The following is a 13,620-nucleotide window of genomic DNA, read 5'->3' on the forward strand; positions in this document are numbered from 1 at the left end:
TGGCAGCTTCTTCATTTTATTGGACAGTGTTTAAAGCAAAGGACCACAGACACAAAATAAGCAGTAATACATACTCTCCTTGTTAGGTCACTTTGCCATGTAACAGAATGCTCCATCAGCTGCAAGATCACATATGCTATTTAAAGAAGGTAACATGGATCCAGCAGAGAGTGTGTGTAATTCAGAGGAAAAATGAATAAAAGTAAAAATTTAACAGGCCTTGAACATGTCAAGGTAGTGGACACCAGACACTGCTGTAAGTGTAGGAGAAATGATAATAGACCTCCATACAAAAGGTATCCAGCCAGAACAGTGGTCCTGTGGTCAGAAGCAGACTTCTAATGAATGGAGCACACCTTGTAAAGGGTAACAGATGGATGCAGTCCATCAGGTAATGAAAGGGTACAACAATGATGTTGAAAGAAATGTATGGGAATGCACAGATCAGTATATTTTGTTAGGGTAGGCCACGGGTGTCAAACTCCAGTCCTGGAGGGCTGCAGTAGCTGCAGGTCTTCATTCTAACCATCTTCTTCATTAATGACCCGTTTTAGCTGCTAGTGAACTTCTTTTTACCTTAATTTGAATTAACTTGACTCAGACCTCTTAGTTGTCTCTTTTTCCTTAATTAGCAGCCAAATAAAAATGAGACACAAAACGAGCCGCCGCATGACCAGCTCACCTGTGCCCATCTCACAATATCTGAAAATAAAGAAAGGTGAAGGTCTCATTAAGGTTCATCTCTCAGGTCACCAAAACTTCAACAGTTTTGGAAATGACTGCTGTGGCAGAATGAGAGCAGCAATAAGCCGTGGAATTAAATAACGAGTTCAATTAACATCGAGAATTGGGTTCTCATTAAGAGACTGGTTGGAGTGAAAATTGGTTGGAGTTTGAAATCCCAGTTTAGCTGCTCAACTGTTGGCTTGTTTCACATCTCATTTCTGTGTGGCTGTCATTTAATGAAGAAAGGAATCAATTCATAGGACTGAATCCTTAAAAACGGGGCTATTAAAATGAAGGGAAAAGGAGTTAATTAGCAGTGAAAACTGGTCACTGATTAGGAAAAGGGGTTAGAATGAAAACCAGCAAGCCTGGAGTTCGACACCCCTGGGGTAGGCTGTAGCAGTTGACACTCCAACCAAATTTCACTCTTGTAACTATGAAACAAGAAGGTCTGGTTGAAGCTAGCTGACAAACACGTGATTGTTCAGGCCAAAGAATCATCTGTTCTAATGAATCCTACCTGCCAGTGACTGAATTGGAGGCTAATTGTGGACGTGTAATGTAATGTGTGTTTGTGACCTTATATATTGGGACCTTACAGAGTCAAACTTTGGATTGACATTAGATATGTAATCATCACTGCCAAACCCAGGCAGTCCTTCATGGCAACAGTGTACCCATCTGAAAATGGGGATTTCTAACAACTCCATGACAAAAACATAGGGATATCCTAGAGCAGTATTGCAATCCATTTTTTCCCATGTAAATGATTTTGCGAGCCACAAATCCCCTTTGATGAATCAAGCATGAATGTCAAGGAAGGGGTAGGGTGTTAATGTACTGCGATCGGGTTATTGCTGCCTCCCACTACCAACTCGCAACCCAGTGGTTGAAAAACTGTCCTGAAGTGAATCAACAATTAGCAGTGGATTCAGTATTACATGAAGTGGAACAAACTGTTAGCAGTAAAGATGCCACAAGCTATGAGCCACATTAAGGTCAACTTGTGCTGTACTCCCAACATTTTGAGCCCAAGCACTAGTGAATTCAGGCAGTTCTGAGGGCAGTTGGGTGACTAACTTGCTTCCATGTAGGCGAGCTTAAGTGGACATTGGGAATTTAACATAAAGTAGAAAAACTACATAGTCTTTCAAGGGTTTCCTCAAATAAATCCATTGTTTTGCTCACTTTTGCATTTACTGTATAATTCATCCCATAGCTTTTCACTCTTCATCAATGCCAGTCTGTTGGCTTTAGTCCTAGACTGCACAATTTCATTGAAGTCTTATGCCTTGTTAAAGGTTAAAGCTCCAAATGCTGCAAGTCTTTAAATGCATTAACAAATAATAAGATGGATGTCTGAAATGTCTAGATTTGCCCAGGAAAAAGTGGACACAGGACAAGAACTGACATTAAAAGGCATTCTAGAGCAGGACAGAAATACAACAACAGAGATGGCAATATATTTTGACAGTATATCTTGGGACTGCTGGAGAAAACTGAAATCATGAGGCAAATAGATAGAAACAAAGGGAGAACATGCAAAGTCCACAACAAAAGCTTTCAAGCTGGGAAACAAACTAGGGATTCAAGCTCGGAGACAGCATTATCACCCACTGCACCAGTGTGCAGGCCTCATGCTGTTTGTGAGCATGTGTTGTATACACACGTTACTACTAGTTTATTTCTTTTTAATTAAGTAAAAAACTCTCCAATTTGAGCAACACCACCCAAACCAGACCGTGAGAGTCTTTTGAAGTAAGAATTTTCATAATTCCCCACGGGGATTAACAAATTATATCAAAATTAAAATCATCTTTTACCTTGTTTGACAGTCTTACTTAAAGTGCTTGAGACTGCCAAACACACAGACTGGTTCTGTGAAGCTTGTCCTTCTACATGTTCGTCCATATTGCATTATGTGTTTTTCTACACAAAAGACTTGAGACCTGACTCCAGAGAGAATGAACCGGCATTACTTAGCCTGGTTCTACTGCATATCTCTGTCCTTTTAGTAATACAAAAGGCCTGTCAGTGCTGCATATGTGAGGCTGTGAGAAGAGGAAGAGAGAAAAGAGAGAACAAAAGAAACCAAATCAGCCTGCCTAACTTTAAACTTTTTGCTGCTGGGAGTACTTTACATACAGTCATGTGAAATAGTAAGTACGTACTCTTCTGGTTCTATGGTTTTACCCTTCAGAGCATGAACAACAGTCATCTAATCCTCACCAAGTCCTAAATGTAACTCCTTAGGTGACAATCAACACAATAACAGATATTGTCATTTTTTCATTCTAGAAAAAATATGAGTAGAATAAAAGAAGGGTGTGCTTGTTTTTCACATGACGGCATGCTGTAATTGTTTTTGGAGCTGATTCTCCCTTTGCAAAATCGCAACAACTTGGCAGTGACAGAGGTATGCAAGATCATGAACTGTTAGTGTCTCTGTACTAGGTGGAGATTATTTAAATAAAAATAAATGAGGCTCTGTGCCAGGTAATAGTTTTGGGAACAGTTTTTTTAAAAATCACCCTTCAGTGCATAAGGATATATAGCAGAAGGACTACTTCTTGAAACTGAACCAGTGTCTAAGCATTGCAATGGCACTGCACAACCATGTTCCCCATGGCACATAGTTAAAATAATTGTGTTTGAGCAAATACATTGAATTAGAAATATCTGGGAAAAATTCAGTAATATGAGATAAAGAGTTGGCGGCAAGGTAGCACAGTGGTAGTCTCTGCTGCCTCACAGTAAGGAGACCAGGATTTGCATTACAGGTCCTCCTTGCATGGAGTTTGCATGTTCTCCCCATGTCTGTGTGGGTTTTCTCCATTGTCCTCCAAAGACATTCAAGTTAGGTGAACTAGTGACACTAAACTGGTCCGTGTGTGTGTGTTTGCTTGTTCTGCAATGGAGTGGTGCCCTGATTTGTGCACTATGCTAGGTGGGATAGGCTCTTGCTCACCCACAACTCTGGTCTGGCTTAAGTGGGTTAGCAAATGATATGATATGAGATGCAGAGCAGCAAAAGAGAAAAGCTTTATTAACTACCTTGAGAATTATTGTGTTTCAACTCTTTGGTGTGCCATCACACATCTAGACTTACTGTACTGTATATCTCAGAAATCAACATTCCAGGCAGTATGAAATAAACAATGTCAATTCATAAATAAATTCAACGGTCTGCTTAGTTCTGTTGTCACAGTTTCTATTACATCCATACTTTTCCACACTTCCAAATTTGTCCATTACATTCAATCAATTCATCTTTATTTTATATTTTGCTTATCTGTTCTTAGATCAGAAAATGCTTTATAAGTTACAGAAAAATAAATATTGAAGAGTCTACAAAACCTTACATGAACTGAAAGAGTCTCAAATCTTAGACTGTACAGTGCACAGAAGAAAGCTTGAGATGAACACACAGAGCAGGAAATGAAGGTAACAGAAGTGTGCAAGGCAAAGAGTGATCATTTAAACAGGCAATTTAAAAGAGCCAACAGGAAATTCTGAGGTCCAAAATCAAAGCAAGAAGCCGGGCTACCTGTTAATTCTTTCCCTATATCACCGCACATTAAGATTTGTCAAAAGTGGACATAATGACCATAAACAATATGGCCGCCACCATAAAAAAATACTCAGAAATGTGGTGCTTGCCATCCAGAACATATACAAATTGGCACCACAGTGACATTATGAAAATAAAAATTAAAATATACAAATACCTCAGAGAATCCAAACATGTACAAAAGTAAATTCATATATTCCCAAACCCTATAATTGTGACACATGTAGGTTACTTTGCCATCAGCATTAGAGCAGTACCTACAAAAGACTATTGTAGAAATAGAGTGAAACTAATTCAGAGACAGGCTTGTCAACATGGTTAAATTGGCCACCGATTAAGCTTTATTAGATTTATCTAATGAGAGGGTTCATTAAATGTTGCCCAATGATAAAAAAAAAGGTTTGGTATCGATGATCTAGAGATTAGAATTATCAACTTTGCAAGTGATTTGCAAAATTTTGAATATGATCTGATAACATATGGAAAGCAGTTGAGCCAGTTTAGCAGTGACGTGTTCATTACTCTAGTAGTAATACTATAAAGTTGTTGTAATCTGTTAATTCTTCAAACATGAAAGCCATTGAAAGTTAAATCCAGTAATCCGTTTGAGAGATGATGAAAAGGAGGAGAGGAAGGTGGTCAAAAGACTGGCTACCACCTGTGATTTTTAACAATTAGACTGCTCTAGAAGCTGGGTTAAGTTTACAACACCAAGATCAGGTACAAAGATACTGATCTTCTTGATTTAAGATGACAATCCCACAAGAAGAATTTCAGCTTTGTGTTTGTCTGTAGGATATTAAAATACATTCATGCACTGATAGCTCTAATGTGGGCTGGGAGCTTGTTTATAACTGATATGCATCCAGATGGGAGCCTCATGTAAAGCTGGATATCATCGTCATATGTGTGTAACTGATCCTCAGATATACTGGGGACAAAATCAAGGTACTATGGTATGGATGAAGGCAGCCAGAGCATATCCTATTAGCATCAAAGACAGGAATGGACCAGTGACTCCCACACACCAGTTTAGAGTCTCCAGTTAACACAGCAGGCACATCCTTGAGAAAACAAAAACTACTGTACAGTCATGTGAAAAAGTAAGTACACACAAATAAATGTTGTTTTCTTTTTGAACATGTGTGGACATATCAAGATTTGATCTTCATTGAAACCTTCTTTATGAAGGCCTCTTTCAGTCTAGTCATGGTGACAACACACACTTCTGCATTAAAGAGTAAACCAAACTAAATATCTAAGGTTTAAATAAGACAGGTTCCCTGATGATCCTCTCTAATGATGTTCTAGTCATTTGTACTGCCTAGTGCATTTGTGACAAACGGGTATCAGCAAGAGTCAAGGGGAAGGTCTACATGATGGTACTGAGATCAGCTATGTTATATGGGTTGGAGACGGTGCCACTGACCAGAAAACAGGAGACAGAGCTGGAGGTGGCAGAGTTAAAGATGCTAAGATTTGTATTGGGTTTGACGAGGATGGATAGGATTAGAAATGAGGACATTAGAGGGTCAGCTCAAGTTGGACAGTTGATAGACAAAGTCCGAGAGGCAAGATTTGCGTTGGTTTGGACATGTGCAGCGGAGAGATGTCAGGAATATTGGGTGAAGGATGCTAAGGATAGAGCTGCCAGGGAAAAGGAAAAGAGGAAGGCCTAAGCAAAGGTTTATGGATGTGGTGAGAGAGGACATGCAGGTGATGGGTGTGACAGAACAAGATGCAGAAGACAGAAAGATATGGAAGAAGATGATCCGCTGTGGCGACCCCTAACGGGAGCAGACGAAAGAAGAAGAAGAAACTGTGGTGATAAATGTAGGGGTGTGCTTAAATTTTTCCACATGCATAATTTGTATTCATGTTTTTTAAATAGTACAATACAGTAAACTACAAAATGTAAATGTGGCAGGGTGTTTGTTATATTTGATCATCTTTATCTATAGATACTGTTCAAATGAAGATCAAATCTTGATATGTCCACATATATTCAAAAAGAAAAAAACATTTGATGGTATCTAAGTACTTTTCCACATGACTGTGTAGTACTTACAGAAAATTCACATGGAAACAACATGCAAACTCCACAAACAGTTGAATCCGTGTTTCTCTGGAGCTCTCAGGCTGCAATTATAAATACCTCTTCAGTTTCAGCTACAGTAAATTGTAGTAATATGACAAATTATTTGTATGTACAGTATATTAACAATATGAAATATGGTAATAAGTTAGACTTTTGATATTTTTGCCATTAATTTGGTTTAGTTTGCCCTCTTTGTTTCTTGGATTCTGTCCCCCGTCCCCCCAAGAAAAAAGTTTAAAAAACGTTGCTGCAAAGAAAGACTGGAAAGTATGCATTTCATAACAAAGAGATTGTCCGTTTGTAATCGGCTTAGTGAGTCAGTGTGCAAATGGTTTGAATGCTGACTGTGAATCAAAAGTCTGTTTGCTCTTTTTGTGGTGATGATTTAAGGTTAGCGTTTACATAAAAGGAAGAGACAGAGGGAGTGGAGGGGCAGCTAAAGCAGGTGGGGAGGACTGCACAAGAATCGGCATGCTGATCCGTCTGTGTTGGACTAGGCTGCTGAGAAATGTCAATGAACACAAAGAGAATTTTTTTAAGTTGTGTCACTGTACCTGCCACACCAAATCCATGAAGTAGTGTTTTCTTCACATAGGTTTGAAAAAAAAATGCATACTACGACCAAAACGGAGGCATTGATAGTTTACCATGTGCTACGTACATTATGAAGAAAAGCCAAAAGAGCACAGCACAACACTTGTTTATACAATCAGTATGAAAACAATGATTTACCTTCCTAAAGTGTGCGAGAGTGGAGAGAGATGTTTAAAAATGATTGCAGAAGTGTGACTGATTGAGGGAGCTTGTTAGCAATGTGGGATCGATACCAAAATTTTGACCTTGGTATCGATATCAGCTTTCAAACCACAGTACCAATGCCCAAGCAGTTCCAAAGCAAATAACAGATAATTCCAAACCCAAATCTTACTCCAGTGTCCCTGGTGTGCCACATCATTTTTGACCTCCCTGGTGCACTGTGCCATCATGTCGCACTGTTCACTGCTTCCTAATTGATAGCTGTGAAGTCCCGATCTTCTTGATGCAATAACCCAAGGTTCCCCCATTATGTCCCGATCACATCAAAGCAATGGGGAGGTATCCCCCATGAGGTTGCGATTGAGCCGAAGTGTGTAGTATCATTGCATGATCTCTACAAAACAAAAGTTTTTGGACAACTGCACTTGACGGAAGGTCAGAGGGAGGGGGGTGGTTGATTGAGAGGAAACCTGACATTTACTTACTGTAATAAAAAACCTGAAATGAAGAGGAAAGCAGATGTTTACTTCCTGTAACGAAAAAACCTGAAATTCTGGTACCACACCATTTTAACATTTGGGTTTTTCGATACTTTTTCAGTAACGCTATATCGGTCAGCCCTACTTGGGACACTCGTCAAATGCTAGGTCCATTGTTATCACTAATAGCAAATTAACAATGGGTTAAACCACGTTAAGAGGTTGTTGATTTGCAGATGATGACGAGATGAAAGGTGTGGCATGTAACTGGTTACACTAATGTAAGTGTAGTGAGTTAACAGACAGTTAATTGAGGAGCAATAATTTTTAAATGCCTGTAACAGGAATACATTTTCGTAATAAAAGTTTTGAAGAACCTTTTTAATTGTAAAGTAAATTTGCAATATTACAGGTGAACAGTGTGTGCTTTTGTTTGAGCATAGCTTCAAGCCATCTGTTTATTAGTCAAGTACGATCTCATCAAAGCCACCCCAATCCCTTCTATAATCTATACTAGTAAAAGGCAAAGCCCTCACTCACTCACTCACTCACTCACTCACTAACTGACTCACTCATCACTAATTCTCCAACTTCCCGTGTAGGTAGAAGGCTGAAATTTGGCAGGCTTATTCCTTACAGCTTACTTACAAAAGTTAAGCAGGTTTCATTTCGAAATTCTACACATAACAGTCATAACAGTCGATAACGGTCGACAACGTCCGCCATGTTGAACTTTCTTATTTATGGCCCCATCTTCACGAAATTTAGTAGACGGCTTCCCTGCGCTAAACCGAAACCGATGTATGTACTTATATCGATGGTATGACGCCACTGTCGGCCGCCATATTGAACTTTCCAATGTTACTAATTCTCCAACTTCCCATGTAGGTAGAAGGCTGAAATTTGGCAGGCTCATTCCTTACAGCTTGCTTACAAAAGTTAAGCAGGTTTCATTTCGAAATTCTACGCATAACGGTCATAACGGTCGACAAAGTCCACCATGTTGAACTTTCTTATTTATGGCCCCACCTTCACAAAATTTTGTAGGCAGCTTCCCTGCGCTAACCGAAACCAATGTATGTACTTATTTCGGTGATATGATGCCACTGTCGGCCGTCATATTGAACTTTCCAACGGTCTTTGTTACTTATGGGCCCATCTTCAAGAAATTTGGTACGCGGGTTCCCAACACTAACTGAATTCTACTTATGTACATATATACGTCCATAGCCTGCAGCTCGGGCACCATGTGAGGCGGCGTTGGGTCCCCCATCCCAACGCCTCCCAAATTGTTGGCTGCCTGCCTATATAAGGCCGTCCGTCACTCCAGTCTCTACATTGCCTTCCTTGCTACACCACGGGATTCACGTCTCCCTGCTGATAACTACAGCCTTTTAATTTAATCCACGGCTTCTCCACTGTTTTATTGTTCATTTATTACGATTATAGTTATTGTGTAGGTATTTTAGACTTACTTTACATTGTTCAGGTACTCATTTCCTTTATCATTCCAACCGTAACCCCATTAACATGTCTATCAAGGTGATCACCATCGATCAAATAACTGTCACTTACCGAGTGGTTTCCATGCCCGGAGATGGCAACTGCCTTTTACATTCTCTTTGTTACATATTGCACAGCCATATCAGGCTCACTCTTGATATCCGGAGGAACTTTGTGTCTTATGTATTCAATGACTGGGACAGGTTCAAGGTGTGAACTGATGACGGTACAGGAGATGATTATACTACACAGGAGCACTAGAAGAGTGAAATGCTTAAGCCCTTCACCTATGGATCTGCATGGGAGTTGATGGCTGCCACTGAATTGTTCAGTTGTCGCTTTCAAGTGTACCGAAATGGCCAAATATTTTACACCTTTGGACAACCGCCAATGCCTCTTAAACATCTTAGATTGACAGGTGACGATTTCAGTAGTGGACACTTTGATGTTTATGAATTTTTAAACTGTCAAAAGCTGGATGTGAAGGTATCGATGAAACCGGTTGTACACTTACAACGCTTGACAGATGCCGAATGTCTCTTCAACACAAGTCCTGCAAATACTGTCGTAATTGAAACAAACCATGAAACTCAAACCGATTATGACAGCAGCAGTCCAAGCTGTGAGATTTGAAACATGATTACTGTTCACTTGGCCAACTGTACGTTGCATGCTCAAGAGTAAGCTCAGCGCACAGCTTGGTCATATTACAACCGGAGGGCCGAACTCACAATGTGGTATACAAAGAGATCCTTAACAAATAATTATTGGTATATTTTCCCTCACTTTAAAAAGGTTTAATTTTCTTCTTAATAAAAATTTTAAGGCAGTACTTCGCCGCTACGAAGTGCGGTATTTTGCTAGTTAATAATACACGCCAACCATTTAGGATGGTAAATCACTTTATCAATGTATTGAGTTTGTTAAAACTGTAAATTTTATTAACGCTAATACTTTCTTAAAAAGTCTTCAGTCTTATAAAATTTCCCTGATGTATAAATTGAAATGTAAAATGAATGAAGCACTATAATGCAGTAACTATTCAAAAACATGAACAGAATTCAGAAGTTGATTGAGAATGTCATGAATATTTGTTTGTGTTTCTCCAAACTTTCATTAACATTAAATAATGCAGCAAGTATTTGAAGTGGTTATAAAAGATTTGTTTTTTGTCCTCGTAGCAGTGTACCTCAGGTAGTGGTGTACTTGCAGCCACCCCCTTGAAGACGGAGCACTGTGCTTTAGTCTGCCAGAACCCAGGGACAGCCACTGTCACCAAGTAGTAAGCAAGGCTTTTTATTGGGCACCACTGCTATAGGGTTTCCTGGAAACACTTCCTTCTCATCCTCCCTATTTGCAATCCTAACTAAGATATACTGAAATATTTTGTCTGACTGGTATCTTATCCAGGATGGTTCCTACCTTGTATTATGATGTTGTTGGGGCAGCTAGCAGCCCTCATAATTTAAAGATGGATTATTTGAGCTAGATAATGGAAGAATGGATTACTTAGTCATCCGTCTCATCCTTATGTAACATTGCAGTTGATATTATGGGCTTTTTGAGCCTTTTCAATTTCCACATTTTTGCCCTGCCCAGTATATGTTTAACTATAGTTACAGAATTTACAAACCTGTCTTCTGCTTGAATTTAGGGCGCTGAGGGACAGAACCAATGTAGAAATGCTAATTAATGTAACTCACACACATCTTTGGGATATGGGGGTAAAACAGAGCCACCCAGGCAGACACAGAAAAAACATGCAAATTCCACATACAGAGTGACCAGACATGGGATTTGAACCAAAAACACTGGATTTGTGAGGCAGCAGCACTAGACAATCTGTCACTGTGCCACTCACCCACCTTAATCAAAGGACAGCTGTCTGTACGCCTGTCTGTGTGTCCATCCAGTTGCCGTGTGTCTCTGTAATTCCAAAAGATTGTGTATCACAAACATTTGTAGTAGTGCATTTTATTGCTACAAATTTTTGTGATGCACCGTCTGTTGGAATGACAAATTCAACACATTTCAGTACTAAATGCATTACAAAATACATTCCAATAGAAGGTGCACTGCAAACATTAATGCTGAAGTCTACACCAGTTTCTTAGATTTCAACACCATCTTAGACTGGTAGTATAGCTGGTCCACTGTAATGAATGGATAGGTGTCTATAAGTTTTTCTGTGTGTCCATCCAGTTGCTATGTCTCTGTCATTCCAAAAGATGGCACATCATAAACATTAACAGTAGTTTTATGAATCCCAAACTATATGTCATATAACAGAGACATATGCATTTTATGGTGCAATGCAGACTTTAGCACTGAGGTCTATGTTGATTACTTAGATTTCAACCTGTCATAGATAGGTGGCATGGCTAGTCTACATATATAAAATGCTAAAGGTTGTCCATATTTCACACAAATACTTGTCAACTACTGGGCCTTGAACCTTGATCTTAAGTGAGAGCTTGTGACATGATATACACTCCTAACAAAAATCTGGAGGTGCTGGCTATGTAATTAGGCCTTGTGTTCTTCTCTGGGTAAATGACTTCATGGGCACATATCATGGCTGACAGGAAAAGGACAGCTGCTGACACACATTGCACCGGCCAATCAAGTGCACATCAATTTCAGAATATACAATGCAGGTGTGACAAACACGGACAGCTACCTGGGCAAACTGATGTCGGCATGGGTCTTTACAGCAGAGTTGTCATTTCCATTGCAACCGAAAGTCATATACTCCAATTGCTAAACAAAGCCATACACACTATTATGCCACAAAAAAAAAATAAAACAAGAAACTTCGGCTTAGCTTCAAGCCAATAGCAGGAGCCATTTCATTAATGATTGATGAATAATTAAGGATATACTAAATCCAGAGGTCAACCTGAATGTAGAGCCAATGAGTAGCTTGCTAACACTTTGACCCTTTCCTATTACCTTGCCAGACAACCTCCACGGTACAGAGTGTATGGCTTGAATTTAAAGAGCACCTTTCAGAAGAACTCCATGATAGTAAGAAGGAAAAACAAGTGCACAAGCCACCTTTGTTTCTGGAGGTCAGAGTGTTCCCTAGTTAATCATGATTATCACTCATTGTGTGACCCACAACATGTCAGTTTATTAGGCTGGGTGCCCTTGTGTAAAATACAGTATGTATGAATACAGTAGTACGCTGGCTTTGTACTTCTAAAGGCCTTTAGGATGGTGTTTATATAGGAAGACAGTGTGTGTGTGTGTGTATATATATATATATATATATATATATATATATATATATATATATACTGTATATGTATATATATATATATGTATATCTAAATGTGTTTATAATATATATATATAATGTATTCCATTTAATAACTGTGTTTTTTTTGTTTTTTGCACCTTTTTCAGGAATATGCGCCCAGACTTCGTTTGACTTTACAGGATCAAACTGAGGATGAAAGTCAGTCCAGAATGAAGGTATATGTAGATCCCTTCCATAGCCCTGCACATTTATTTGCTGTGTTAACACTAGAACTGCACAGAGTCTCCCAAATTTATATACAGCACATCCTTCATGCAAAGACTATGTATCCCTGACAGCTGTTCTCGCTCCTTGTGTTGCTCCTGCTTTTAACCTCTTTACCTGCAGCCACTTCGTCCTGTTTGTTCCATTGGAATATTCTCTGCACCCCCTTTGCTCCATGAAGATATCACCAAAATAAGTAAATAAATATAAGAGAATAAAGGCTTAAGTCAGACTAGCAAAAGGTGAACCGAGGATCTCCGGTTAAGATTTGTTTTATTGCTGGGTGTGTAGCTGTTGACTAATTTTTTTATGGTGTTTGTTAAAAACTCCACAAATAGTCCTGTGGGCATCAATAGATAGTGTTTACCTGGGACATTTCACAACTCTTAGTTGCTGTTTTTAATTTTTTAATTGGAAGGGTTTATCTCTAAAAGCCACACATTCCATTTTTTAGATTAGATTACTAGCCACAGTCCTTAGCTATGTGAATTTGACTTTTCTGACTGTGATGATAATGCTTGAGCAGTTCCAGTCTAGATATTTTGGAACTAATGCAGTTATCCTACAGATTTTTCTATGTCTCCAGAAATGCAGTGTTTAGTTTTATACAGTGTGCCACTAGAGGGCGCTGTCGCTCCTCAAACCACACATACCTCGTCTTGGACGCCGTCATTCAGACGTTTCTCCCGATATGCGTAGCCACTCCTTATGTAGTCCTGAACGCAGGCAACGTTGAGCGCTTAACTTCCCCTTGTGCTGTCAGTCTGCTTTGCCTTTTTTTTTTTTCCCATGACAGACTGGCGAACAGGTTTTGGTGGGTTTATGCATGTTATGATGCTGTCTTGCGGGTTGTGTGCACAGAAAAAAAAATTTTCTTCAGGTTTTCTGCCAAACAGATCGCCAGAAAATCCTGCCGACTATGCCACTGTGCCACTAGAGGGCGCTGTCGCTCCTCAAACCA

At 39.4% G+C, this 13,620-nt stretch overlaps 1 protein-coding gene across 2 annotated transcripts in view; it reads left to right on the plus strand.

Moving 5' to 3' along the window:
* The window catches only part of tuft1a (tuftelin 1a), a 70,279-nt gene that overhangs the window by 19,083 nt on the left and 37,576 nt on the right, over positions 1-13,620 (plus strand). For both annotated transcript variants that reach the window (XM_039751866.1, XM_039751859.1), the window contains exon 2: positions 12,542-12,610. In XM_039751866.1, the coding sequence (XP_039607800.1) occupies positions 12,542-12,610 (69 nt within the window). The remainder of the gene's footprint in view (positions 1-12,541; positions 12,611-13,620) is intronic.

The sequence above is a fragment of the Polypterus senegalus genome, chromosome 1 (genome assembly GCF_016835505.1).
Source record: "Polypterus senegalus isolate Bchr_013 chromosome 1, ASM1683550v1, whole genome shotgun sequence".
NCBI lineage: Eukaryota > Metazoa > Chordata > Cladistia > Polypteriformes > Polypteridae > Polypterus > Polypterus senegalus.